The sequence below is a fragment of the Gadus macrocephalus genome, chromosome 3 (genome assembly GCF_031168955.1).
Source record: "Gadus macrocephalus chromosome 3, ASM3116895v1".
Lineage (NCBI taxonomy): Eukaryota > Metazoa > Chordata > Actinopteri > Gadiformes > Gadidae > Gadus > Gadus macrocephalus.
The window spans coordinates 19,329,014-19,351,361 of NC_082384.1; the positions used below are offsets into that span (position 1 = coordinate 19,329,014).

At 43.1% G+C, this 22,348-nt stretch overlaps 2 protein-coding genes and 1 long non-coding RNA gene across 9 annotated transcripts in view; 2 read left to right on the forward strand and 1 right to left on the reverse strand.

The window, feature by feature from the left end:
* Positions 1-278: 278 nt before the first annotated feature.
* LOC132453516 (intercellular adhesion molecule 4-like) lies at positions 279-4,384 on the reverse strand. 2 transcript variants are annotated; one of them, XM_060046415.1, is made up of 6 exons: positions 4,026-4,384; positions 2,099-2,294; positions 1,803-1,875; positions 1,382-1,520; positions 951-1,292; positions 279-813 (listed from the first exon to the last, which is right to left on the reverse strand). In XM_060046415.1, the coding sequence occupies exons 1-6, from the start codon at positions 4,078-4,080 to the stop codon at positions 716-718; spliced, it is 903 nt and encodes a 300-aa protein (XP_059902398.1). In that variant the 5' UTR covers positions 4,081-4,384; the 3' UTR covers positions 279-715. The 2 variants fall into 2 exon arrangements, with proteins under 2 accessions (XP_059902398.1, XP_059902397.1); XM_060046414.1 differs by having other exon boundaries at positions 2,099-3,129; positions 4,026-4,375.
* A 1,255-nt stretch (positions 4,385-5,639) lies between these two features.
* LOC132453533 (uncharacterized) lies at positions 5,640-9,203 on the forward strand. 6 transcript variants are annotated; one of them, XR_009524724.1, is made up of 5 exons: positions 5,640-5,781; positions 6,913-7,028; positions 8,133-8,251; positions 8,536-8,862; positions 8,979-9,203. It is a non-coding gene; the product is annotated as an uncharacterized LOC132453533 (long non-coding RNA). The 6 variants fall into 6 exon arrangements; XR_009524723.1 differs by having other exon boundaries at positions 5,651-5,781; positions 6,917-7,028; XR_009524726.1 differs by having other exon boundaries at positions 5,651-5,781; positions 6,917-7,028; positions 8,147-8,251.
* A 1,809-nt stretch (positions 9,204-11,012) lies between these two features.
* The window catches only part of LOC132453499 (protein GPR108), an 11,391-nt gene continuing 55 nt past the window's right edge, over positions 11,013-22,348 (forward strand). The window contains exons 1-19 of the mRNA XM_060046386.1: positions 11,013-11,767; positions 12,086-12,202; positions 12,329-12,379; positions 12,732-12,823; positions 12,925-13,007; positions 13,157-13,344; positions 13,654-13,710; positions 13,880-13,981; positions 14,175-14,308; positions 15,832-15,907; positions 16,181-16,254; positions 16,714-16,831; positions 18,197-18,327; positions 19,286-19,329; positions 19,602-19,651; positions 19,785-19,868; positions 20,182-20,303; positions 20,638-21,252; positions 21,293-22,348. The exon at positions 21,293-22,348 is cut by the window's right edge and continues 55 nt beyond it. Of these exons, the coding sequence (XP_059902369.1) occupies positions 11,672-11,767; positions 12,086-12,202; positions 12,329-12,379; positions 12,732-12,823; positions 12,925-13,007; positions 13,157-13,344; positions 13,654-13,710; positions 13,880-13,981; positions 14,175-14,308; positions 15,832-15,907; positions 16,181-16,254; positions 16,714-16,831; positions 18,197-18,327; positions 19,286-19,329; positions 19,602-19,651; positions 19,785-19,868; positions 20,182-20,303; positions 20,638-20,725 (1,707 nt within the window). The 5' untranslated portion in view covers positions 11,013-11,671 and the 3' untranslated portion in view covers positions 20,726-21,252; positions 21,293-22,348. The remainder of the gene's footprint in view (positions 11,768-12,085; positions 12,203-12,328; positions 12,380-12,731; positions 12,824-12,924; positions 13,008-13,156; positions 13,345-13,653; positions 13,711-13,879; positions 13,982-14,174; positions 14,309-15,831; positions 15,908-16,180; positions 16,255-16,713; positions 16,832-18,196; positions 18,328-19,285; positions 19,330-19,601; positions 19,652-19,784; positions 19,869-20,181; positions 20,304-20,637; positions 21,253-21,292) is intronic.

Here is a 22,348-nt window from a genome sequence, read left to right on the forward strand (position 1 = left end):
TTAATTCCAAAAGCTAATTTGATCAGTGGCCATGGCATGTGTTTTGATCAATATGATAAAAGGTTAATCAATTCTTGACTTCCTTACTTTTAATTGATAAATAAATTACAATTATATTGGTCAGTTAAGCTATGGTTGTTATTACCTGTTCATTTGAAAGGGGAAAAATTGATATAGACGGAGGAAAGAAAATCTAATATACAAAGTCCAAGACTCTAGGCAAAATTGGAATCAAGGTAGACAACTGGTGACAAATGCAGACAACAACCAGAGCATAATTTACATTACATTTCCATGGTTTTATGCACTTTTGTCAAATATTCTATTAACGTTTACAATTTACAGAAATATTCTACATGAAATAAGCACTAATGTGTGAGCAATTTGCACACTGTGTACCTGAATGAGATCTTTATGGTAGGGGGTATTTATAAGTAGCAATGGTCTAGTCCTTGCACCTCACCAATTGAGGAGGGTAACAGAAAAATACATACTGTCCATTTAAGAGGGTCCTTTTGGCAGGGAAATGTTCTAGACATTATGGAGTCTGATGGTTGAGCTAATCATATATGCTCCTCTGTTCACAAAAGGCTACCTAACGCTTCTGGGCTCCGCTCACTCCTCGGCATATATAATCAGTCCTACTTCAACGTCTTTTCATGTTTTAGTTTTCTAGTAGGCGGGACTCAGCTAATCCAAAACAGCATTGTGTTACTTACACAGAACATACATGGTTTGATACCCAATAAATGAACTGGATGGACAGGAGTAAAATGCTCTGTATAAAGTGTCCAGAGTTAGCGTTGGAGGTTCCTATAAAGGAGGGATAAGACGGCATAAGTTATCAAATCAACACCAGAATCAAATGTATCTAATAGTTATCAGATATAGGTTTAGATACCCTAACCCTTTCATTCAAAATAATAACTCCCATACAAACACACACATACCTTTGGCACTGAGGCTGATAGCTTTGAGTGTCTGTGACTGCATCACAAGAGGTAACGCTGGTCCGTGTGGTCCCAGATTCAGCTTGGCTTCACACCAGTACTGGACCCCATCATCCTCTCTGCTGGAGTTGAAGCTGAAGGTGAACGTCTCTGTCACTGGTGCCTCCACAGAGTTCCTGCTGGACTGTACCGGGCCCAGCATGGTGTCTCCTTTGTAGAAGGTCACGGTGAGGTTCTGGACAGGAGCAACGTTCTGGACACGGCACAGGAGGGTGTACTGATGTCCTTCAAGCAGTGGGCCAGTGTGGTTTACAAAGCTGATGGATACGTTGTCCGGAGGTTCTGCAAACACAAACACACACAGGAATGATATAGTCACAAAGACATACATTTCAAATTAAATCAGAGACAAGATCAAATGTGGTACTGACTGTAGACGGTTAGATGAAGCACACTGGAGCAATCCCCACCCTGGTCAAACATCACAAAGCACTTTGGTTTAAGACCCCACTCTGTGAGGCTGGTGATGTTGAAGACCAGGTAGCGATCCATTGTTAGCTCTTGTTTTTCCTAAAGTGAGGGTTTAAAATAGGCATGTAAGGAGTCTGTCTTGTACAACTATTTAGTATCTTCTAAAAAGCCATTTCTTGGTATAACTGGAAGAACTACACCCAGAAAATTACTTTATGCGATTTAGAATGGCCGTGTTTTATACTGTTCATACGACAAAGAAAACATTGACTTTGTCTTCGATTTTCTTTTTTCTTTAGTGTCTGTTATGAGATGCTTCTGTCATTTCAAGATGCTTTTGTTGAAGTGGGTAAAAAAGAAAATGGGAATGTACTTCCGTACCGGTTCAACAAGCCAGCCTAGAGGACCCTCCATCATTTTTATGGAGCAGTTAGCAAACAGTGGATCCCCAAACCTAAAGCAATTGAGAATAATTGAATTGACACACAGATTAGGTGACTTCACAATTGTACCATGTGCCCTATATATGAATTCAAATGCTAAAGTGAACATATCATTGTAATCCTTTCTTTGATTGAATCATTATTCCAACCAACCCTATTCTTTCAATGTGACCCTCCTTGATATATATAAACAAAAATCAAAATATCAATGGGTCATAATTGTGTTCTCTTTACCTGACCACCAGTTCAGACGGTGAGATCACCAGGGTGCATTGCGGTTTGCTGTTGATGTCTTGGCCCTGCAACAAACTGCTGTGGGAAGGGGAAAGTAGAGAGGATGGAAGGGCAGGAGAGACGCTAGGTCGAAGGGATGCAGGCTTGGGGGGTTGAAAATGGAGCTGTGACAGGGTGGGAGCAGGGTGTGAGGTAGCTAGGGTCCCATGGTGTGGTTCAGTGGGGTGTGGAAGGAAAGACAGACACAATGCGTTCTTACTCAGAGGACACGTTACCATTGTGTGCGTTTTTAAGATATCCATTCAAGCATAAAGACGATGACCTTTGGCACTAACTTTGACCGGTGTTAAGATACTTCAATTGTTTCCTCATCTTCTAAAAGGTGCTTGCACACTGTCCTGACAAACGCCGACACCCAACTATAGAATTCTGGCCGAGGCTGGCCAACACCAACAATCAACTTAATCCGACAATAGTCTCTAACCCCCAATGGGTATGCCGCACTGTTCCAATGTTGGAGTTTGTTAGCGTTTGCTGTGGTAGTTTGCAAGAACCTTTAAATTATGAATACTATATGGAGTCAGTCTTGACTCCAAGATCACTCCAATATTTATAACTCCAGTCTCTGTTCGTGTTGTCATTTTTTTAACTATATAATCAGGTTGTCAGTCTGTCTATTTTCTTTGCCTTTTTTAGCTGTATAGGTCAAGGTGCAGTATGGATTTACTGGCATTTAGCTTTGTGGTTTCAGATTGCAACCAGCTGAATACACTCTCTCCATGACCTTCCCTTTCCAACGAGATAGGATCAGTTATAGTGGCCTGCAAGGTAAGGTGCCAGTGGATTCTTACAAAATTATGTCATTGTCAATGACAGCATCGAGTAGCCAAGTGTCAAGTGATTTTTTTGCTTGATAGATTTATAAATAATTTTTAGTTATTTAGTCTGGGTCATAGCTTATGAGAAATGGCAATTATGATAAAAAATTAAAAAACTCATCTTCTCTAGAGACGTAAGTCCATTCTGGGCTACTGTAGAAACACAACGTGTTTAAATTACATTAAAGGTCTTTCCATCACATAAAACACATTGCTTTAACCTGAAGTAGAAAAAAGTTCTGCTTAGCTGCCAGGCACTTTCATTTCATTTGATCGCTGTGATTTCCTTTACTACCGTTTCGCCTATTTTCTTAATAATTTCCTTTGTGTGGAGTGGCAAAAGTTGAATTGACATCACCAGATAGTGGAAGGAACAATATTATATTTTTCTGAACTACTGTGAACCCCTGTGTGCTAGCACATGGAATACACCCACTTTGTTCCTCTTAGGAAGGAAGGACACCCTGCCCAAGTCAACGAGCTCGCCTTTCTTTTCTATGACTATTGTTTCAGGGAATCCTGGCCGTATTATTATCCTGCTATCAGCTAATCTCCTTTATGGTGGTGCCACTGGCGTGTGCAGGCTGTGTGTGTGTGTGTGTGTGTGTGTGTGTGTGTGTGTGTGTGTGTGTGTGTGTGTGTGTGTGTGTGTGTGTGTGTGTGTGTGTGTGTGTATGTGTGTGTGTGTGTGTGTGTGTGTGTGTGTGTGTGTGTGTGTGTGTGTTTCTCTATTCCCCTTCAAAGGAGATGTTGTAAACAATTAAAGTATTCACTTAATACCTCACATAGATAACACACATCTGCATACCTTATCTGAACATTTTACCAATAGTCAGAAACGATATTTTCATGTTATTCAGTACTCGGCAAACAATTAAGAATATATCAATCGATTTCCTAATTACTTAACCAAAGATTTGTCTTATAATTGTAAAAATTGATGTCCATTGCATTAATGACACCATCTAAACAGTTAACACGTTACTTGGTTTGGCTGATAATGTGCTGTTACCCGCCCGGCCGGAAGACCACATAGCTCACTCACTCACCTGCGTCTAGGACCGAGGGAAGGAGGAGCATTGCAAGCCATCTACAGACACACATCCTTAAGCTTCTGTCTCCAAGCAAATGGAGTCCACGTTTGATGTCTTTATCCTTAAGCAGGGACTGGTCGTCTGAGAGGCTATCCGTGAGTTGGCGCTAAAGCAATTTTTTTTCTAAGTATTACACCACTGCTCTGGCCTCTTTAACCCACAGTGGGCGTTTTCTATCGGTAGGCTGCACCAAGAAAAGGAAGGAAGGGAGGGTCAAGAATAACGTGGGCTAGCATTGTAAGCAATGTGTGTGTGAACACAAGCCATTCTGGAACCTTTAACATAAATAATGGCTTGTAAAAAACTGGCAATAGTCAGGGGTCTCCTTATTCGATTTACTGCCTACATTTAACCAAATGTTTTGCTGATGTTTTGGAGGCATGTTGTAGTCATAAAATAAAACAAACTAAATACACTGTGTAATCCCCATATAGGGCTAGTCAGTTTAATAGTATTATTTTAATACACAGCCTTGGGTTTAGACACATTTGTGTCTGCAATTTTTCTGTGATAGGTGACTTTCTCTTTCTAACAGCGGTTGGGGGGTGGGAGACTTCACATCACAACTTTCTGGACGGAATTTGTTTCAAGCACATTCCATTTGTGTTTCTAGGGGGCAGAGATTAGAGATAATTTCAGTGGGTAGAGAGATGCAGGTGGCCGGGGCGACCCCCCGAAACTCAAGGGTTTGAACATGATGTGCAACAGGGAGCTGCATGACGTGTCTGTCTTGACATGTGAGCTTATTCAGAAAACCATTGACAATAGCTCAGGCATAGCCATAGCCAAATAACTGACTGAGGTAGACCAATCCTGTATTCTACCTAATGTTTATTTGATTTGAACGATTTTTCCGAACAAGACACAGCCACCGTTCTTTAGCTCAGAGACAAAATGTCCTTTATGGCCACTATACGAGCAGTAAGAGACGATGAGGCTTGACAGATATGGTTTTCTTTCAATCATAAACCCACAATGGTGACAAAACAGTAAAACAATGTATAACATCACACATAACAAGTAGGAACCAATTGTAACACAATATTACATCTGTATTACTGTATTAGGCTAGGCCAGGTGAAAAAAATAGCATTTTTCAAATGATACTGGTTGAACATGCAGTCAGGTGCAATCTAAAAATATAACCTTTCAAAGGACAACCATGTTCAAGGAGAACCACCAAATGAAGAAAGTAGTCGTCACCTTACGTACAACGTGTGATTCTGAATCCCAGGGCCAGAGGGCCCTCTTGTGTCAAATGGCGTGATGTGGACCATTGAGTAAGTAAAGGCAACATTAGGAGCCTATTATTTACATCTGTTCTGATTCAGATTTTCACAGGTCTGCATTTTGATAGGGCGCATAATCTGCTTTTCAAGATAATAAAAAAACAGGCCTTCATAATCATAATACATATGACCAATTTATGCAATGAACAACAATTGAATAGGAGATTGCCATATAATAAATACAGCTCTAAAAAATAGAATGGATAGGTAACGTGATCATTCTTTAAAAAGTATTGACTATTCAGCCCTTCAGTGAAATGTAATGAAGTTCTCTGTTCAAATGTTGTAGAAAGTCATAAGGCATCAACAGGAAATACGACCGCACGCTTGCTCAGCATCCTCCGCCGATTGAAAGCGAAAGTAGTCATATCCAAAAGCACCCGCTCTACCCAAAGAATAGCATTCAACTGACTGGAGACAAGGTACGATGTTAAAGCGTCATACAAACTTTTGTTATGGAAAAAATAATAACTGCATCGGCTTTTGGTCCAGGCCTATAGACTGAGCTCTCTCAGTTTTATAAAGTCGTGTAGTTGTCTCCGTGTTAACACGGTGCTGAACAAGTCGAGTGATGGGGTGGAGAAACCATCATCAGGAGAGGAACTAAAGAAGTGCTGCCCGGACAGGTTGCAACTATTTGACCGTGCAGTCTCTGTGCTATAAGCTATACAGTGTTGATTTGTATTGATGTATTGTTTCAGAATTAGTCCCGTGAATATGAGTAATCGCCTAATAGATAGGCATATACGTAGCTACGAAATTCCCACCAATATAACATTGACCACATAAAAAAAAGTGAACAGCCAAAACAAAAGAAGATATGATCAATAAATCGAAATATAACATAAAGGCTTACAGTGTGAACGAAGACTTTCAATAGACAGATAATTCGGGATATTGGTCATCTGTTGGTCTTGGTCTCACCCCATTTGAAAATCACAAGATGTAGCCATAGCAAATAAGCTGACAATGCAGTCTGCTAATTTTAGATTGACCAGTCTGGTGTGCTATGTTGAAAGGTCTGAAACAAAAAACAAACCAAATATTTCTGAGACGATTTTGAAATCAATATGGCCATAGAAAATGACCAGACATTGCCATATACTCATTTCCAAGCAGGTCTGACATCCTTTTCCAAAGTTTTATAATACAACAATTGTAGCCTGACATGGTCAAACCAATATTGCAAATGAAAATCAGTCTGCAAAACTCTGATTTCCAAGGGCCGTTATCAACAGCCGCTAATTAAGAAGACCACAACCAATCAGAGAAACTAATGGCGGGCATTTCACCAGCAGCCATCTTGGTTGTTTATGAGAATGCGGTGCTCCCATAGGGCCCTTCTCGGATTCATCATATTAAGCCCATATGCGAGGAACAGTGACCGGCCCTACCCTGGCCAGGTCAGCTGGAAATTGGTCTAAACTCGAGGGCAGCATTGTTAACGTATAGATGAAGTATTGTTAAAAAGCTAAAGTAAACAAGCAAAACTTATCTTGGTTTTCAAAATGTTGTTATTTAGTTAATATTTATTCCCTTTGTTTCACTTTGAGGCAGGTTTCTTATGTTGGGGGGGGCTCAGCGAGCGCAGACAGAAGGAGGCGGACTTTGGGATGTCAGCCGCCATTAATCAAAACAGAAGATTGACCACACCGCTGAATGTAACTTGGTGAGTTTTCGGGTGTGAGTGTATCGTATGTATGGATGGTAGGCCTGGACTCAAATATACGTTCATAAGATAAGATAGTCCTTTATTAATCCCCCTTGGGAGAAATTCACAGGTGACCAGCAGTACAGTGGGAAAAGAGAAGAGCGAAAAAACAGTATATATACAATACATTTACTAATTGAAAATAAAATGATAGTACAAAACTATTTTAATAAGATAAAGTTAAGATAAAACAAACATACTATATACATGTCTCCGTATTCATGTTCACGTTCATGTTCACGTTCATGTTAACCACCTACTTGCACTATTTCAAACATGAATATGAGATAAGACTATATTATAACGATAAAATTCCACTAGACGTATAGGCCTATGTGTAGAGTTTAAAAAGAGAACAATATTTGAATGTGGTGAATCGGTCTGATGAACGATACGATAGGCTACTACTTTATTTGTCAGTAGGGCACTGAAATTCATTTTGCGTCTCTGAGAAGACCTCTCAAAACATTTAGGACAGACAGGTAAACAATTACAAATGACACGTGACATTACGGCACAGAGATACACAAGCAGCACAGATGACAGATTATGACATGGCACAATCGATGGACTCTGAAACGCCTACTTGAAGGCAGGAGCTGATATTCATTTTTCAAGACATGTGTGCAGTCAGAGGAAATATTTGCGGCAAGCCTCGGCGTGCTGTTTTAAGCTTATTACACAATTTACTTTTATTTTTCACTGTGAGGTTGCTCAACCCGGCGTGCTACAGTAGAGCATAATGCTCTGAATTACAGAGGTAAAAAATAGAAAAATAATTTGGCTACTGGCCCCAAACGATTTTTAGCCTACGGAGAAAAATAAATGCGCTGCTGTATCCGTTTACCAAGAAAATCTATGTGAGGGGTCCACGCATCTACCGTGACGCCTAAGTATTTAGATGCAGAAACTTGATTAATTTCATCATTGTGGATTTTCACTTTGAGGAATTGGCAGGTTGGGGGCTTACCGAAAAACAATTTCCTCTGTCTTCACTGAATTAATAATAAGGGTGTTCTTGTCACACCATTCCACAAACCAATCAACATTTCTCTGATACAGCGTGGGATCATCAGTCTTTTTCCGCATAGTCAACAGGGTGGAGTCATCAAAGTATTTGAACAGAGACTGGTCGGGTACCGAGGAGGCGCAGTCTGACGTGTGGAGTGTGAACAATACAGGTGAGCCAATGCACCCCTTGAGGCACCCCTACTTTTGTTATCCCGGGGGATGACAGTGTATCGTTTACCTTGACCAGCTGGATCCTATATGTGGAGAAGTACCAGAGTATAAGATGGGGGTTGATCTGTAGCTGAATCGTTTTATTCCAGCAATATGTCTGGCTGAATTGTATTGAACGCCGCTGAAAAATGAAGAAAAAGAACGATCGATGTGAAGATAATTCACCGATCCTTTGCATCCTAGAAGGATTTGATTTCAACGATTTTTCCTCCAACGCACACAGGGTCACACTCACAGCCTTTGTGGTGAAGCTCAGAGAAAATGAACATTCGAGAAATCCTCCTAAACTCTCTGGAGGAACTGGGATCCAATGACTTCAAAAAGTTCCAGTCGTATCTCTCGGACTCGGGCCAAATAGACTTTAAACCTATTCCCAAGAGCTTCCTTGAGGACCCACTGGAGCACGTGACCGTGGACCACATGGTGGAGCGCTACGGCCATGGCCGAGCTGTCGCCGTCACACTGGGGATCCTGAGGAAGATGAACCTCAATGAAAACGCAAGGAAGTTGGAGGAAAAAACCTGGTGTGGTTCAGCAAAGGAAGTTAAAGGTATGGAAAAGCATTGATGATGAACCCCTTTATTTTTTTTGGACGCGGATTGTTTTGATATTTCTGTAGTTTGGTCAACATTAATATATTAGATTCAACATTTCATTGTTTTCCAGACCAACTCAAACCCACTGAACAAGTGGAGTGTACTGCTGCCCCACCATCAACTCCCAGGGGCAGCGTTTCTGTGTCTGCTAATCACAGTGTGGTCTTGCTGCCTACACTTAACCACAACCACTGTTCTACTGGCTCAATCAATTTCAACATCAACATCCAAAAATAAAAACATGCCATTTGGTTTTGTAATGTAAATTAATAAACTTTTATACCTTTTAAAGAATTGTTGTGTTTATGACAGGACTGCAATTTGATGGGACGCATCATCTTTTTTTCAAGATAGTCTACTTTGAATAGCACAAGGTAATCCCTCTTCTAACACACTTTGACAAATTGCAGGGAAATGGGTCTCGAATAGTTGAAGTGTAAGTAAACATTACAAGCACTGATTGTAGCGACCAAAATGGTTTAACGTCTCATAAAATCGATAGGCAACACATAATCATTGCTCACAAAGTGTTGACTCTTCTCGCCATCCGTATGGGGTCAGAACAGTCTCATTAATAATGAATGCACGGAGAAGGATTCACAAATGTATTTTGTGATTTATGTATTAATTACTCTCTTCTCCAATCAGATGCCTCCCTCGTTTTCAGCCAATCACATGACTGCAGTTCCGACCTCTGAATCCAGCCTCAGAGCCTCCCGGTTCCCTCTGTCAAATGTCTATGGGAAATATCATGGTTTTTTTTAATGACCGTACATAACAATCTCTAGGTGGCGAAAAAGTAAAAGCTGCGTCCCGTGTAGCTACACACTTTTCCCATCTAGTTTCGACTCGGTTTTGGGATTGTCGGTACCGTTAAAGTAGTGAACGGCACCGACAATGTAAAAACCCAGTCACGGCAGTCTGGTGATTGGCTGAAAACGAGGGAGGCTCTGATTGGCTACAGAGAGTTTCTTGTTGAAAAAAATGCATTTGTGAATCCAGCCAAAATGCAAACAAGTTCACAAATGAAAAGCGTCTTGTAAATTCAAGTTTAACAGTTTATATATAATTTTAACAACATCCAAACACATTTTGATGAAAATTGCAAATATTTTTTTAATTCCTATATTTATGGATTTATATTACATATTTGTGTGTGGATCCGAAATGTGTTTGTGAAACTTATTTTTGTTTATGGATACCTTTTACATTTATACAAACCGAAATCCATTTGTGTGTGCATTGAAATGTATTTGTGAGAAGAGAGTAATTTATATATAAACCACAAAATACATTTGTGAATCCCTCTCGATAGATAGTACTTTATTGTCATTGCACATGTTACAGAGCAACGAAATTACCAGTTACATTCCGTCCAAGAAACATAAGACAGTGTGGGGAGACAGGACGGGGAGACTGTCAGGCGCTTGTTAGACAAGAAACATGCGGCCCGCGTTTGATAATAATACATTTAATTTAGATAAGAAAAGTTTAAGTTTAAAAAAGCTAAACAATAGGGTGACGAGGGAAAAAAATGTCAATACCCCAAACTATGCTCCTTTAAGGGGGGCACAGTGTAGGGATTAGCAAAAAAACACCTCAACACAAAAGCAACGCATCAAAAACATCACAAACACATGTGGGAGGGGGGAAGGGAGTTGGGGAGGGGAGGTGCCACCGCTCAGACACCGGGAGGCGGACGCGGCCAACGGGCGCATCACATCACTCACGGCATACTGTACTGCAACGAGGGACGGGGACGGGGAGGGGGAGGGAGTCCAGTAGGCGGTGAGTCCAGGGGGGGTGTGTGTTATCTGTCTTGTGTGTGTGTGTGTGTGTGTGTGTGTGTGTGTGTGTGTGTGTGTGTGTGTGTGTGTGTGTGTGTGTGTGTGTGTGTGTGTGTGTGTGTGTGTGTGTGTGTGTTTGAGCCCAAGGACTCCATCTCCACCCAGACTCAACAGTGTCTCTCCCGTCTGATGCTGGTGACGAGGACACGGCCGTCGCCGTGGAGACGACCACGAAGAGTTCCGAACCAGAGACAAAGTTCACGGGAGGTGGAGGGTGGCAGGGCATCTGTCTGCACAACAGCCAGGGGAGTGGAGAGATATCAGCCTTCCAAGGCCGAAGTGGTGGAGCCGAATAAAGATAACGATTGCTTTGGGTCAGGCCGACTCTGCAATTTTTCTCCGTGCATTCATTATTGTTCTGACCCCATACTTCCAGTTCCGCGTCATCATCAACGTGGACGTCCGACTGAAAGCAGGAAGTACCACCTGTACCACGTGACCTAGGAGGACTAGCATATGATTAAATCCGATTCTACAGAGAAGTCAATAGCATGGTCACAGCGGAATGAAAACACCAAATTACTTATACATAGGGTAACATTTTCGGACATATTTCCTGCGCCACAGGGCATTAAAGAATGCATAATTTCGACGGTACTGAGATGAGGGACTCTTAGTCGCTGTTGTTGTGACCCTCCATGTAGGAACGGGGTAGCGGAGACCAGGAAGCGAGATCTTGACGCTTTCTAAGAAGCACTCCCGTCGGAGATAAAACCAACAAGGAAGTTAGAATATTGGTAAATGTAATTGAATTGGCCTCTTTGAGGAGAAGACCTGCCAATCCCTCTTGTAAAGAGGATAATACCAAAGCTGACTGGATATCCAGGGATATAATCGGCAAGTGCTAGCTTGCTTGCTAACAAGCAAGATTGGTGTGGGTAACTAGCTAGCGTTTGAATAACAATACACCCTGCAAATGACGATGGCGAACAGGGGGTTGTTTTTTGGTGCGGTTCTGTTGCTACACGTCCTGTGTGGATGCGACGCCAGGATACACACACTGGAACTGAAGGTACGTGTACAGATGTGGATCCACTGTGGTTAGCCTGGGCGCTTACCTTTAGCTAGCTACTACCAGCAGCCCAGGGTGCTTCTTGTGTCCTATGTCCATCTGGAAGTAAAGTACAATTGGCTATAGTCTTGATATGCCTTCTGTTTTATGTGTGTACTACAGTATGGTGTTTTTTGTTAATGTAAGGTTATATTCGTACTAATGGCTTGCGGATAAACTTGTATGTTACGTTAGTTAACCATACGGCAGAGCGCGTTATAAACGTAGTTTTATTCTTCATCTTTTAACCCAATCGCATCTATTCTCTTCTTTCCCCAGAATGATACCCGGTCGATCGTCCATCTTAATACGTTTGGGTTTAACGCCAACGGATCACTAGATGTGAAACTACTTTCTCTTTCCATCCCAGATAATGTTGATGACCAAAAGTACCCAGTGAGTAAAAAACAAAAACATTGTTTCTATTGAAAGAGTCATTCACAATTTAATAGAATTGGTGAGTGTTTGTGAGTGTTTGCCTTGATTCTGAATGTTTTCCATACATGTCTGCTCTCCCTCTAGATTGGTTTCAGTATCAGCAAGTCTCGTGTGAATGGAGTACTCTCTTACACTGTAAGTACAATGCAAATCTCACCTCACAATCTATGCCGCAGTTCATAGAGGCCTGAATTCAAGGATATTGTAGTGACTAAATATGAAGTCAACACCCATTTTAAATCACTATATATGGGGAGAATTTATAAGGTATTATAGAGCCCTTCATATTGAAGGCATTCCAAATGAAGTACATATGACGTAGTATAACATTTTAATAAATTAAATACTAAAGCCTTGTGTCAATGTGGAGGTTACGGCAGCACACATGATACTAATCAGCACGTTGTTGAACCTAAACTCCCCTTGTCTAAGAGGACTGGGAATAATGCATATATTAAAGGCATGTCGATTTCATCATGTCTTTCAGGCCGAGGAACCCAAGACATGCCCTCTCACCCTCAAAGAGTCGCCCAACGACGCGCCCCTGGTCCTATTCATTATTGATATGAAGATGTCCAGGTGGGATGAATTCATGAATTATTGCACATGTACACCCATGTGTCATCCGCTCCACCCTGGGCCTTAACTTTTGGTTTGTCTGTGTTGGCGTGCATGCGTAGGGTCATTGTGCGGCCTTTTGGTCTCCTGGACTACTGGCTTAGAGCAACCATGAAATCCGAGGACGGCTCTGTCAAAGACGAAAGTAAGTGCTTCTTATAACTGAGTGAGACACAACACGGAAATAATTCAATGCTAACTTTGTCTATAAATAGTCTGTGTCCTTGTAGAGACCAATATTTCGTCAAAGGAATGGCAAATTATGCGTTTTCTTTTTGTTGTTGCCACCCTTAGGTGTGAGGAAGACCAGGGATACTCCTGAAGCTGGAGCTGTAGTTCCCACCCCACTTAACACAGCGCTCAAAGATGGTGTTCAGAAAGAAACCAAGATTGATTCAGCGGGGCAGCAGAATGTGGTAACCGCAATAACAATCAAGGCTGTCACACCACAACCTGCAGTAGATGAGGACGATGGCATCCAGGTGTGTGTGTGTGTTGATGTGTCTGTCTTTATCCAAAGCCGAGGAGTGCAAGTAGCAAGTAATATAATAATAATAATAATAATAATAGTACATTTAATCTAGAGGCGCCTTTCAAGACACCCAAGGTCACCTTACAGAGCATATAGTCATCATACATTTTTTAAAAAACAAGACATTGTGGAAAAAATAAATAAATAAATAAACATAAGCAATAATAAATAAATAAATGAAAAACAAGACAAAACAAAAAAAACTATCAAAACAGTGATCATATATGTAGTATATTATATGTTCTTTGCATTCCTATAGCTGGAGAAGGGCAAAGATCAGTTTATCGCTCTGGATAAAGTTAACGGCAACTTCCATGTGAGTACACAAATGCAAATAATATGACCAACCCCAATGTGTATATATAAGTACATTTTAACATTTTCTATATTATAACAATTATGAAAAGACAGTGTTGTTGTTTTTTACTGCAAGTTTTCAGAGTGTTTCAGGTTGTTGTTGATTTAGAATCAATCCTCTGTACCAGTTCAACATCACATTTGGTCCCTTGGCTGAGGGTCTGTACAACCTCAACTTCCACTACTGCCTCAAGAAGGTGCCTGGACTGGACTCTCCCTACTCCCTCAGTGTAAGGTTTATCTCAAAATCGAATGATTGATTGGGTTTGTGTATTCTCCATCTCACACACACACACACACACACACACACACACACACACACACACACATAGATATAGAAATATTGTTGTCAGCCTCAGTTGGTAGCACTCGATTGGATAACAGTGTATGTCGTCCATGGTAACCTGCATGTCTTCTGCTCAGGTGGCGGTGAGGGAGGTGAATCCTGGTGGCTACCTGTCTGCTGCAGAGATCCCCCTTCCCCGCCTCTACATCTGTATGGCTGGAGTCTTCTTCACTGCTGCTCTGATCTGGGTCTACACTCTGATGAAGCACAGGTACACATAGCAGGGTTTCTCTATCTAGCATTTTCTTCCAGCTTAGTTGTGTGGGACTTGCACTATGGATATGGTTGCACACAGCCAACTATATATATACATATATCTATATCTATATATAATTGGAGCTAAATACATGCAGGGGATACTCTGCATTACCGTGCGTTCACACCAAAAGATGCAAAAAGTTGCCGCGCAGCACGATCCCATTCAAAGTGAATGTAGAGACGCGTTGCGGGTTTGCTACCGGAGCACTTGCTGCCGAGAAAACCGGCAGCAGAATATGATTTGCGGCGCGGCAAAATTTGATTTGGGGCGCAGCACGTCCATGCCCGCTGCCGGGCACGTGCGGCGGGCGCGTTCACGTATTTTGCGGCGCGACAAATGCTGCTCGAGTTGAAATATTTCAACTTTTCGGCAGCAAACGCGTGATGACAGCCAATCAGCGTTCAACAGCGTTGCCACTGAGTGACATGCCGTAACAGCCAATCAGTGTTACTCCCTTGGAGTGACCTAGAGTTCACTACCGTTACATTTATTTAGTAACCCAAAAAAAAACACAAATCAGCATTCTGTAGTGTAGTTGTGTTTACAGTTAAACTAAACTATGAGTATGCTAAAGGGCTAGAATAACAACCCCAAACAAAATCCAGTTGGGTGCCAGGCAGCACCAGCCTTCCAGGCTCCGAATGGTCTCATGAACCCATAAACGACGGGCATTCCGACGTCTCTCCCTCTTCCACAACACTTCCCGTGCTGCAAAACTGCGGCGCAGCAAAACCTTTGCTGTGCCGCAAAACCTTTGCTGTGCCGCAAAACCTTTGCTGCGCCGCAAAACTTGATTTGCTGCGCCGCAAAACTTCGGCGACAACGCGTTCGGGCAGCAAATGCATCTTTTGGTGTGAACGCAGGGTTAGGGTTGCCGCGGTATTACCGTTGTTACCGGTGTTGAGGCCAACACCGATTACTCGGTGTTGCAAAAAACAAATTCAGTAAAAATGAATATTATAATTAAGAAAATTAAAATGTGTAGAATAGGCCACAGTACTGCTCTGTGCGGAAGAGATTTGGCGCGCTGAGAATTAGCTCGCTTCCTTACACGACCGGTAGCCATAGCAACACCGGTAAACAAACCACGCAAAGCCCAATCCCTACGTGAGCTCTCCGCGCTACGGCCATCCGGAGGCGCACAGAGCTATTGGCCGTGATATTATGATCTATACAATTATATTTACTATTATATATAGAACGTTATAAGACGCCTTTAATTGGCGCGCTGCCAGCCGCAGTCACCGAGTGTGCGAGGAGAGTTGACGGAGAAGATGGCGGTTGACCAAGTTTCAAAGTTAATACCGTTTATACCTGTAATACCGGTGTTGACACGAGGGTATTACTCGGGGTGAAAATGTCCACACCGCGGCAACCCTACTCTGCATATGTTTAAAGGATGGGGCTGGGAGTTAACAGAAAGCAAAGGAAATAAATACTTGGTTTAACATCCCTGTTTTCCTACTCATTTGCAGATACAGTGTGTTTAAGATCCACTGGCTGATGGCAGCACTCGCCTTCACCAAGGCTGTCTCCCTGGTCTTCCATAGTGTAAGTAAAGCTGTGTGTGTCTGTGTGTGCACTTTTTAATAGTTTATCTCTTTCGGTTCTTCTCTGATTTGCTGATTAGAAGTGCAAGCATTCCCTGGCACTCTGTAACAGCTAGGGAACTTCTGTCCATAAAATTGTATCCTAAACATATATTACTATGTATTATCTACTGTTATCCTCCACCAAAACAGATGTGTTTGGGGTAGACTGTGTTCCTCATGGTAATGATGTAGGCCTGTACAATCTTTCATTAATTTCATTTGTCTTCCTTAGATCAACTTCCATTTCATCAACACAAAGGGACACCCCATCGAAGGCTGGGCCGTCATGTACTACATCACACATCTGTAAGTGGGACCGTATCATGGCAGGGTGTCTTTGTGTTGTCAAAGCATGCTGCTGGGTTCCACGGACGTCAAGAATGTGCTCCAACCCCCTCGCCCCCTTCCAAAAAGGGACTAAATCTGAACAGACTTAACGTAGTGCAAAGCACAGCCGCTAGCATTTGCTTTAGCTATTGCTATACGGCATACCTTTTTTGTTAGGGGAAAGCAGTAGCACACCAGACGAGCCACGGAGCGCTACGTCACATGGTAGAACAAAAAGGAAGTACAAAGCTGTGTGGGAGGGTGTGGTTGCTCTCATTGAAAACCATGGTTTTAACCTCATAGAACGTGGTTCTGACTTGCTGACGTGGCGGGGTGCCTCCCAGACGCCCCCGTGCTGTCCTTGGGGGTGGCCCCACTTTAAGGCGGGGGGGACTTTTCAAGAGTCTGTACACTGACATGTGGGCGTGTGCTTTACAGGCTGAAGGGTGCCCTCCTCTTCATCACCCTGGCCTTGATCGGCACTGGCTGGGCCTTTGTCAAGTACATCCTGTCTGACAAGGAAAAGAAGATCTTCATGATTGTCATCCCGCTCCAGGTGTGTGTGTGTGTGTGTGTGTGTGTGTGTGTGTGTGTGTGTGTGTGTGTGTGTGTGTGTGTGTGTGTGTGTGTGTGTGTGTGTGTGTGTGTGTGTGTGTGTGTGTGTGTGTGTGTGTGTGTGTGTGTGTGTAAAGGGTGGAGGCTGTGCATTATTATTATGACACGCATTCTATTTATGAAGATATATTCACTGTTGATACGTCAGGATTAGATGCATGGATGCCCTCCTAGCTAGGGATGCACCGATATGAAATTAAATTTGCTGTTACGGCCGGTAACCGATATTTACCGATATCGATATTGGTATAAAAAAAAGTTTCTATGATGATTTTGTATACTAAAGAACATGTAAACACTGTGAATATGAAAAAGTTATTTCTTTCTTTATTTACCAAAACTTCGAAATACATTGTTTCTTCAACAAGTTACAGGGCATCCATAACAAACACAAGTTAATAACTGTTAGTTTTAGGCTACTTTTACAACTTGCATCTATGAATAAGTTTGGATCATAAATCACAATAACGACCACAAATCAAAATATCTTGACAAGGTTTTATAACTTAAATCAAATTTGCCAATATTCATGGTAACCAGACACGTCTAATAAATTACAAAAAGTGTTTCAAGTTTAAGTCAATTTCAACTCAAATCTGTGAAATAGGCTAAATCAAATATATCAAGGGAGGTTGGTTGTAGTCTTTTCACTCGGTTCTAGCCCTATTGTTGATCCGGAGCCCGAGCGAAAAGACTACAACCAAATATAAACATATCCGGTTCCGGTTCCGGTTGGCATTTCAATGGGATTACGGAACGCCAAATAAAACACAGCAGAAACTGTATTTCGCTACGATAATGTATATAATGATTTGACACTGCATCCTCTGCGCACTACTTCGGCTTTGCAAGTACTGCATATTGCAATTCGAGTACCTTCATTTGAGACCGTAAAAAACATCCAAACCGCCGACATTGATTATTTTCAGTTAAGGTGACAAACACTCCTGTACTGTCTCTCTGTGCGTCTCTGGCTGCGTCACTGACAATGTCACATGACCAAACAAGCTGCGCATGGGCAAAAAACACGCACAACGGCAACTAGACGGAAATAAATATCGGCTGTTAATATCGGACCAGTTTTACTTATCGGGCCGATGCCGATATGTTAAAAAATGACTAACATCGGCCGATAACGATATCACTGCCGATATATCGTGCATCCCTACTCCTAGCTATGTATGCCAGCTACTGAACACTGGAATACCTCAACGCTTCCACCTGAAAACGTTATGTTTTCTCCTCATCATTCCTACCGGCTTTGTGCTGACAATGCGGTACGTTCTGACCCACTCGGTCCCTTCAGGTGCTGGCCAACATCGCCTTCATCATCATCGAGTCTGGTGAGGAGGGGTCCAGTGAATACGCTCTGTGGAAGGAGATCCTCTTCCTGGTGGACCTCCTCTGCTGCGGAGCCATCCTCTTTCCTGTGGTCTGGTCAGTGTTTGTCTCACAAATCAGGCGTCATATGACCATCTGACGTCTGACCTCGTTCAACAGCCAACATTAACCTAGGCCTGCGCTGGTATATGTAACTGCCCCGCAGTAGGTGGGAAGACTAGCTAAAACGTCCTGTGCTGATACCAACGTGCTCAGTAGACCGACGCAAATTTGATTACCTTCATAAGAATAGGTTCATAACAACATTTACATTGAGACATTTAGGGCATTTAGCAGAGGCTTTTATCTAAAGCGACTTGCGATTTTTTCTTTAATACAAGAAAGTGAAAAACATATATCGCTGTCGGTATAGTATGGATGTTCATAGAACCAAGTGCAAAGAACCCAACGATCCTTCAAATCGCTAGGTTAACCCATTCCCCGTTTACAACAAAGATAGCTAGGATAAGATGCTACATAACTTGGAACTATAACTAAATATGACACACAAAAAGTGAGTACATTAAGTGCCAGGATATACAATATACCATAAGTAGGAGGGCTGGGACCAAGGGGTGGTAACAAAACAGGAAACACTGCGTAACTCCGCCCCCTCGCACACGCTGGTGCCAGGAGCTGTGCAGTCTCCCTCCAGAAGTTGGGCCAGAGCATCTTCTGGTTCCGAGTAGTGATCGACAGATGTATCGATTTATCTGTGTTTTTTACGTGCATCGCATCGGCCGATTTATAAAAAAATAAACAACAGTATCGGCTCCGAATATCGGCTCAAGAAAATTGGGCAGTCCATATAGATAGATCCCTAGTTCCGAGATGAAAAGGGCATCCTCTGGAAGGCCGGCTGCGGAGTGTGTACTGTACTTTACAAGCATTCATGTGTGCACACAGTGTCCGAGGCTTTCATGTGCTTAGGGGGTGGGGGTGGCTCACCAATGAATCCCAACACTATTATGCCTGCCTGGAGAATGTCTCGTTGTTGACGGGAGTGTGTTTGCAGGTCCATTCGTCACCTACAAGAGGCCTCCAGCACTGATGGCAAAGGTAAGACATCTGTCCATGCCAGCATGTTTTAATACTATGGTCAGAGACATCCTTGCGTCGTCTTGTGAGGAGACGTAGAAGGACACCAGTGTTTGGACTGTCACGGGGAGTGCAGTCTTAGCTGAGTTTGAGTTCTTCCTCCCATCTGTCGTTTCTCGCTGACTCTCTTCTTCTTTTCAGGGTTTTCCCATTAAGCAGATGCATGTATACAGAGGCAAATACTCACCACTCACTATAGATATTGCTTTCTGCGCAAAATTCTCCCTCCACAGCGGCCATGAACCTGGAGAAGCTCAAACTCTTCCGACATTACTACGTCATGGTGAGTGATGTTCTTAGCCCGCCAGGCTACATACACAGACCTTGCATTGCAACATGCAATTCATAGACTTCCTAGCATTATATATATATAAATGTATATGTCGTCCATTTTCTTGGTTCCTCCTTCCCTACAGATTGTATGCTACATCTACTTCACGCGCATCATTGCCATTCTGCTCAAAGTCACCATGCCATTCCAGTGGCAGTGGTGCTACGAGGTAAGGGTATGCGGTGAATGAATGCTATGGAGCGAACACCACGCTTTGCTTCGAGGTGTATCCCGCCACTGAAGTTTCCCCAAAGTCACGCCTCGCACAGTCGCATTCATTCATAAAGATGTCGTGGGTGTCTTCTGCCTGTGATTGTTGCTGTCGTTTTTCTAACGTCATTGTAACCTATGTACTCCTTTTTAGTTATTTATCCACAACATGACTTGATATATTTTGTGCAAATGCCAAGTCTGCGCATCCGCCCCATGACCTCAAACCCCACTGAGCGTTCCTCCCCCCGGCCCCCGCGTCTCTCCTCCAGTTCCTGGTGGAGGCCTCCACCCTGGTCTTCTTCGTGCTGACGGGCTACAAGTTCCGCCCGGCGTCCAACAACCCCTACCTCCAGCTGCCCCTGGACGAGGAGGACGTGGAGATGGACGAAGTGTGAGTACCTGCCGAGCCGCGTCACTGCTGGTTGAGAGGGGCTCACCTCCCGGCCCAAAGCCACTGGGTTCGAGACCCCGACGGCTGCGCTTGGCAGCAAGACGTCCTCCTAACTCCCCCCCCCCCTTCACTACCTGTGTCGCCTTCTCTAGATAGATCGATAGGAAGTTTATTAATCCCTCGGGAATGTTCCCTCAGGAAATTGCACTTCCAGCAGCAGCGAACAGCATGTTACAATTAGATTAATATGAGCAAAAGTGCAAAATGCAAAATACTAAATGTTCAATTTTGTATTAAAACTGTTCCATCCATCTCCTTCTCCTTGGTACTAAAGTGTGACTGAGTCCGGTGCGTTGGAGGGGATCACCAAAGTCAAGAAGACGTCCAATGGACGCGAGCGGCAGAGGGAGTCCACTTTGTGAAGGGGGGGGGAGTGTGCATCTGTGGGGAGGGATCCTATCTCTCTTCCTCTCTCTCTCTCTCTCTCTCTCTCTCTCTCTTTTTCCACCCCTCCTCCTCCCCCTCCCCCCCCCCCCCTACCAGGACTGCAGGTCCAAGAGAGGGCTGGGGGGAGCACACCGGGACCAACCCTGCCCCCCCCCACCCCACAAAGTGCTCTCTTTTCTTGGAAACTCTTTGACGTGAGCTGTTGAAGCGCTCACTGTCTGGCTATGCAACGCAAAAGACTGTTTGGACCTGGGTTTCCTTAGACACCATCTAGAGACTATATATATATATATATATATATATATATATATATATATATATACATCAGATACAATGATACAATGATGGTTCAGAGTAGAATGGAGGAGAGTACTCATGTTTTCCTATGTCTTTCAGTCTCTCTTTCTAATTCATTATTTTGAGACGGCTATCTTGGGTTTCCTGGTATTGGCTGTGTAAACGGTACTTTTGCCAGTAAGTGGGCTTTACCTTCTTTTTTTGGGTGTGGTGTGCATATTTATGTATGCAGTTAAGAGAGAGAGAGAGAGGGGGGGGGGGAGAGAGAGAGAGAGATGTCAAAGGAAACTAACGTTAATTTCCCATCAAACACTATTTTGAACAGTACATACTGTTAAGTGGCTCATGGCCTCAAATGTGGACTTAAGACCTAACCTGATGTTTGCTCTTTGTACCACCACCACCACCACCTAGGTCATATCTCCCTGTCTGGTCCTTTATCACATGACTCCAGCACCTCCTATCTAACGCTTGGTCTTTCTGACACGGAGGCGCCTGTATTGAGACATACACACACACACACACGTGGAAGCTCCCTGTGTACATCTCGACACGGCCGTCGTCTCAAGTTAAGCTTGTATGCTGTGCTTCAGTGTTATCATTTTTATTTTTGCGTGGCGGAGAAGAATCTTGAGATGTTCCTGACCTTGTCCCAAGGTGCCCTGCTGTAATTTATGGCTTTATGTTATTGCGACCGTTCCCAGACATGGGGGGGGGTCCCGTCATGTGTGGGGCCATGTCAACACACGACCGCATGTTGTTGTTGTTGTTTTTGTGGCCCTTCACAGACGGGCCCCCCCGTCCGTGTCGGTGTTTTTACCAGGCTCTCCCACAGGGTGGGTGGTAGGATGTGACTTAACCAAAATTCTTTAATCTTGGTTTGGTTTTACGTTTTTGCTTTTGGTGTTTACGTGTCTATTTTATTCATTATTAATAATTATTTGCTCAAGGTCAAACATGCGTCGCAACAAAGGCGATTGTAAATAATTTAAAGAGGCTTCTGCTAATGACAGAGGGCCACCTGAGACTTGAGTGGGGCCCGGTGTTGGGGACGCAGCTTGTTCAGATGGTATTTACAAGTGGTTTGTTTTTTCCTCATGTTCATAACACTGTTGAATCAATATGAAGATTTGTAAAGTCGTTTTCCGGGGCGATGGAGGACATACTGCAGAGTTCCCAGCCACTGACAGCACTCCACATGACGGTTGAACCACAGTTTCCGCAAGCGGTGTTATATCTTGTAGAGAGGTTTTCATACTATCAGGAGACGCTACTCCAATGAGAATAACATGTGTGAATCA